Raw genomic sequence first — 6116 nt, 5'->3', positions numbered from 1 at the left:
CCAACTCTGCAAATCACAGCTGCACAGCTGTGTGTGTCACTCTGAAAAAAAGCAACACTAACTTTAAACCACATTTCTTAACTTTCTAAAAAAGTAGTCTCCCTGCAGGCTGCTTATTAAATTACCCCTTAACAAAGCTCACAGGCTGCACTTTCAACCTGCAGTCAACATAAACTCTTCTAAAGGTTTCAGACAATGTGTAGTTATTATATGTGGGCCATCAGGGTCAGACTAAGGTCAGCATCAAGATGTAAAGATGAAAACAGTCTGTGTCTTCTCCTGAAGCTTTCCCACAAACAAAGAAACAAACTTTTAGAAAAAAATGATGAAAAAACAATACAAAACCACATGGTTTGTTTGGATCCATACATATATATCAGATACCAGCTTCTCTGTTGTTCTAATCTATAATTTAAATTTAGCAGATTCTCAATGGAGCAGTTCCACATATAAATGAGCACACATTACTTTCAGGAAAATGCTAAATAACTTATAGGGACTATCAATAATCCTGTTCTGCTTCACATTATACTGTCTGTGGCGGCATTACCTGCACCCTGAGATTTCAGGTCAGTAACACACAGGTGGAGAAAGTTACAAGGATGGAGGAAGAAGAGCCTGTAGGGGTCCAAAAACGTTTCTTCTTTAAAAATGACACTGCTAGTTCTGGAAAGACCTAAGAAAAAAGAATGTGTGGTTCCATTATTCAGGTAGATGGACTGAAATAGCTACAATGGTGTTGTGTATTTAGTCTCACAACCACAAGGGGGAGACAAACAATTTGCTCGTTACTTCTTAAGCCTAACAAAGTAGCCTTTTGTTACAGGTGGACCCTGCAAAATATTACAGGCTCCATATATGTGTTTGTCTTTAAACACAATTTTGAAGCAACAATAATTAAATTGTATTGTAGAAAAACAAAGTAAAAGTTTGTTTTTGTTTCAAATGCTGTTTTTCTTTTTTTTAATTCAACTGCAGCACGTGTCAGTGCAACCAAATACCGAAATACCTGAGACATCACGGCCCTGAATGAAGCTGAGTAAAGCCAGACAGTGAATATGACACCACACAGTCCACAGCGCTGGAGCCTGCTCAAACACCTCATGGCTCGAGCTCTGTCTGTTGCCTGGCTGGCTGATGAACCACATACTACACACATGACAGTACACTTCTGTACAGTAAGGACTAAGCAGTCTGAGTAAAGTGTGAAAGTAAGACAGAGACAAAGAGAAAAAGAGAGTTGAGTCACTTCCTCTCCCAAAAAAAGTGAGTGTTTACTTTCAGTCACTGAGGAAATGACTGCATGGGCTGACCCAGAGTTCACAGGCTGCTCTCACATTTCTCTCTGCCTCTGCCGCTCACCATCACTGCATCATCGGCTGCCAACACACACACAGAATGTAAATACATTGTAGGTCACACAAGAACCAGCACCACAGGACTATTGTTAGCACAATATAATTACTTCCCCTCTGAAAACTGAAACCGCAGTGTTACTCTAAGCACCAGACAATGATGACAGAAACGGAACAGACAAATAAACAGCCGTAATTCACAATTTAAAGGTAAAAAGTTACGATCAGCTAAAAGTGGTAGTTGGATCTTTTGCACAAACAACATAGTCAAAAACATCTCTATTTGTACTGAGATATAAATAAAGTCAGAAAGGGCTTAAGTTTGAGACAGTAAGTTTATCTGAGATATAATAAATGTTTACCTTATGCTCAAAACTACACTGAAATGCTGCAGCTGCAAAAAATATATCCTCCGCACATTATAATCCTTCTGTGAATCTTTAGCTTTCTGTGTTTTGCACATTCATGGTCTCCAGAAGGGTGACTCGTGTAGACTTTACTGATCCTCTAGCTCCACCACAAGGCTGACAAGTGTAGTGTCTTAAACAGCTCCTGGATGTCCTGCCAAAGGAATGAGTCACATCTACTCACATCTGCACACAAGGATGGACCAAAACAACTTCCTGGCACTAATACAACAACAAGTTAATATTTCTGTTTAGAGGGGAAAAGTAACCTTTAAAAGAAAACCTGTAACCTAATCTTCTATCTTAAACACCATAGAAGAAGAAAAATATAAACAAGGCCCTTTAATATAGTAACATTTACAGTTACAGGGGGTTATATTTTTAAGACAGAAGCATAAAAAAGTAATTTATTTCACATTTAACACTGACTTCTTAATGTCACCTCAGTTACATGCAAACCTCCCCCACCGTGTGTGAAAAAAAAACACAATAAATATGATTATCTGGGGCAAAGACTACCTTGGCAAATCAAGTTCTGGGTATACATATTTAACACTTTCAGTGTCTTTTAACATGACTTACACTGATAAATGTACACAGAATAATTACAGATTAGTATACATGTTAAATGACACCAGACAGTTTAGCTCCAAAGGCTGAGAAGAGCGATGCATCAGATCATCAGCAGGAAATGTGATTAAGTTATAAATATTTACACAGTATATGAGCATACTCATGTTTTCAACATCAACATTTTTTAAACTGTTGTAACACGTTAAGATTTCCACAAATGTTACCAATGCAAAGAAAATGACTAAAACTACATCCTTATATACAGAAACATACACGTGAGGCATTGCTGCCTGTAGAGGAACAGATATGCACATGCAAGCACAAAAAAAGTCTGTCTGCTAGTAACTGGCTGGTAACAATAGTACAGGTCCAGAAATAAAAGTGCTTTCTAGACATACAGCAGTAAGAAGAGAAATAAATGGAATGCTATGGTCAGAAAGATGCTAACTCAGACCAGAGAAACAACAGAACACTAAACAAATAAAAACATGTTTCATTATCTTCTGACTAGGATATCCTTGACTTAACTTCAGCCAAGTGTGTGACAGATGAGGGCTCGGCAAGTGAGAAGAGGAGATAAGGCAGAGGAGAACAAGGTGCTGACAACTGAAGGGTCAAACTTTAGGGGGGTGTATTTTTATAGTCAGACTATGTCAGTTCAACTTTAAGATATCTTTACATTTTTTGTAAAAAAGTGACAGCATCTACCTATACGGTGAAATTTATTGTAGGAAACCATTAACATGCATCTTTGAACCCCTGCCACTATTACTGTCACTGAAAAGTGATGCCAATTTTATCTCAATTATAATTAAAGATAAAGCCTTTGTATTTATCATGGAAATAACAGGAACTGGCATAAAATACTGTTTAAAGGAACCAGTAGTATTTATTCAAATATTAAAATATAAAAGCTACTTTTCAATATCTGGTTTAGTCAAACACACCCCGTTTACTTGTGTAAAGCACAAGCCAGCACAACGTATTCATTTCTATTTACGCAAAGCTAATTAGAATATATGAACTGAATTGTAACAGTTTAGTCCTGACTAACATGTAGCAGTAACTGTGATTCAGCTGACGTCTGAAGCACTGTGTCCACTTCTGCCATTGATTTCCAAACTATTACAAAGGTTGGCAAACCTCCCTGTGCCACTTGCATAATGATGCTGCTGCTTAGTCTATGCACAAAAAAAGCTGCTAAAGAATGTGTTGATATTTTTAAAAAACAATTTTAAAACTAAGACTGCAGAATTTGAGAGAAAGAAACTCAGCGGCTGGTCTAAAATGTAGCCCGGTTCTTTGTTGAAACAAAGAGCACCTGATGACATCAATCATGTTTTCACCCATGATAAAACACCAACAGACAGTCACACCTTTACTCATCCTCTACACACAGTCTACAACTGAGCTGTCATCCTCCTCAGCTCCCCACTCCCCAAACCTCATCTGAGGAGATGGAGCAGCAGGGTGGAGGTTATTAATGTCATCTATGGTGTCTGGGTCTGTGTCCTCAGTGGGACCGATTCCCATGTGACCTCCTTCCTCTCTGTGCGTACGGATGTGTTTCCGCAGTGCCGCTGGCTCTTTGAAGCTGCGGTTGCAGAAGGGGCAGCAGCATGGTCTCTCTCCAGTGTGGATTAGCTGGTGGTGTTTGAGGTGCTGCAGGCGGCTCAGGCGCTTTCCACAGATAGCGCACACGTAGGGCTTCTCTCCTGTGTGTGTGCGCCTGTGTTTGCGCAAACCGTCCAAATGGCGGAAACAGTTTCCACACTCAGAACAGGAGTATGGCTTCTCACCTGTGTGTATGCGCAGATGGGTCTTGAGCGCCCCTGATTCGCGGAAGCGACGGCCACAGACTCCACACGGGTACGGCTTCTCACCTGTGTGGATGCGGATGTGCTTCTTCAGGCTGGAGATAAGACGGAAAGTCTTTCCACACTCCAAGCAGTGGTGAGGCCGATCTCCAGAGGGGTCCCCTGCTGTGTCAGGGGCTGAAGGTCCTGCAGAGTCCTCTGCTCTGCCTGGTGAAACACTGTCCCCTCTCCCTGCAACAGAAGTCCTAGCCAATGGCTTCTGTCCATCAAGCCCCCCCTGCTGTAAAGAACTGCTACAGTCACGCACAGGTCTTTGGTGACGCAGTGGGTGAGTGAACGAGCGCTGGGTGCCTCCTTCCCCTCCAACCTGACCATATCCAAGATCTCCTACATTATGGGACTGTCGTTCTGCATCCCCAACTCTACTGTCATTAGGCAGCCCTGGTTCCTTCCTGCTGGGCTGAGAACCAGAGCTTGAAGCTGGTCCCTGCTCCTCTTTAATCTCAAATCTGGATCCACCTGGTCCCTGAGACTGTCTGTCATCTAAAGACAGAAAAAAGCATGCACAGATGGTTAATATAGAAGCATACACACAGACACTGAGCCATGTGCCTCTTTGTATTGTGCTTTTTATGTCTATTTACCTGGTCTGCTGGAATCGGAGCACATATGAGACGTGTTGGATGTAAAGGAGTCCAAAGTGTGGTTAGTCACAGAGCCATCTGGCTGGATTGACAGTTGGCACATTTTGTAGTCATCTCTTGGTTCAAACCCATGAAGCGATTCATCCACAGAGCCACTGAGGCCCAAGTCGACACCTGCTCCATTCACATTTCTGTTGTTCTGGTGGTCCCGGTCCAAGCCTGAACTCATTGAAGCCATGGAAGACAGCGATGGAGCAAACACTGACTGACTGATTGTCTGAGGGCCTGTGTAAGAGATCTGAAGCTGATCTATGAGCTTCTGAGCACTGCACAGACACTCTTGTAAAGTCTTTAACTCTCTCTCTGACACTTCCAGGCGCACTTTGAGTCTTTCATTCTCCTGCTCTTTATGTAACAGCTCCTGTTGAGTCTCATTGAGCACAAGCACCACTTCACCGAGTAGAGTGTCCACTGCAGCGGACATGGCAGTTTGAATGGTGGGGGCAAGACGTGATTTTAGCGACGTTACAGTCATGCTGCCCTGCGAAGTTCCGTATCCACCCTTGTCAGCTTTGCGTTCATAACATGACTCCGTCCTGTCTGAAATGTTGATTATACTTTGTTTACGATTTCCAGTGTGGACTGAACCGCTGCCGCTATTTGACGGAGAGGAATCCATGCTACCAGCATAGCCTGTCCTCCTGGAAGTCATTATTTTAATGTAGTTAAAGCGTTTACACGCTGCGTTAACGCTTGTTGTGGTATTGTAAACAGTCCACAGTGGAATGTATCAGTGTAAACTGTGTACTTGTCAGTGTAATATGTAAGAGAAATGAGTGTCAACTATTACATTTGTCTCGTTAGCTGACAAAAACAGTGCAGTCAACTCTTCGCAGGGCCTCTCTCCGCTCGTCAACATTAGCCTGCTAGCTTCGAAACAAACAATGCCGGAAGGATAGATACGTTTTCGTGCAAATACGGCGACTCTGCAGGGGAAACGTCCTATTAGTCATTAACTGCGTTAACGAGGTAGGTGACTTATTGTTTAAAGATATCACTACCCCTCAACAACGACTCACCCATCTCCAGGCTCTGTATGCAGATCTGTACTGTACTGTACGCAGAGGCCCGTCGCACACAAATGACGTCAAACAGGCGGCTGTAATTATGGGATGAGTCCACCCTGAGAGCTGTCTCGAAGGCAGGCTCATCTATTCAACACAATCTCATCTCATCTGGGTTCTCAAGCCTAATGTTATTAATCAGTTATTGAATAATAGAAAGAAATTGATTTTAATTAATTAAAATTCTTCAGTTAAA

The 6116-nt window shown here is 42.1% G+C and overlaps 1 protein-coding gene across 1 annotated transcript; it reads right to left on the bottom strand.

Annotated features, from left to right (window-relative positions):
• Window positions 1-2104: 2104 nt before the first annotated feature.
• Window positions 2105-5920, bottom strand: LOC114446710 (zinc finger protein 628). Its single transcript, XM_028422478.1, has 2 exons — window positions 4797-5920; window positions 2105-4695 (listed from the first exon to the last, which is right to left on the bottom strand). Exons 1-2 carry the CDS (start codon window positions 5506-5508, stop codon window positions 3725-3727), a joined length of 1683 nt encoding a protein of 560 aa, XP_028278279.1. The 5' UTR covers window positions 5509-5920; the 3' UTR covers window positions 2105-3724.
• Between the last annotated feature and the right edge of the window lie 196 nt (window positions 5921-6116).

Source organism: Parambassis ranga, chromosome 14 (genome assembly GCF_900634625.1).
Source record: "Parambassis ranga chromosome 14, fParRan2.1, whole genome shotgun sequence".
NCBI lineage: Eukaryota > Metazoa > Chordata > Actinopteri > Ambassidae > Parambassis > Parambassis ranga.
This window is presented reverse-complemented; position numbering and strand designations above follow the sequence as displayed.

What these genes read in the sequence shown, in the direction of transcription:
- LOC114446710 (XM_028422478.1), bottom strand. Translation starts at nt 5,508, where the DNA reads ATGACTTCCAGGAGGACAGGCTATGCTGGTAGCATGGATTCCTCTCCG. An exon ending in CTCCGATTCCAGCAGACCAG is followed by an intron (nt 4,696 to 4,796) that starts GTAAATAGACAT and finishes TTCTGTCTTTAG; the next exon opens with ATGACAGACAGTCTCAGGGA.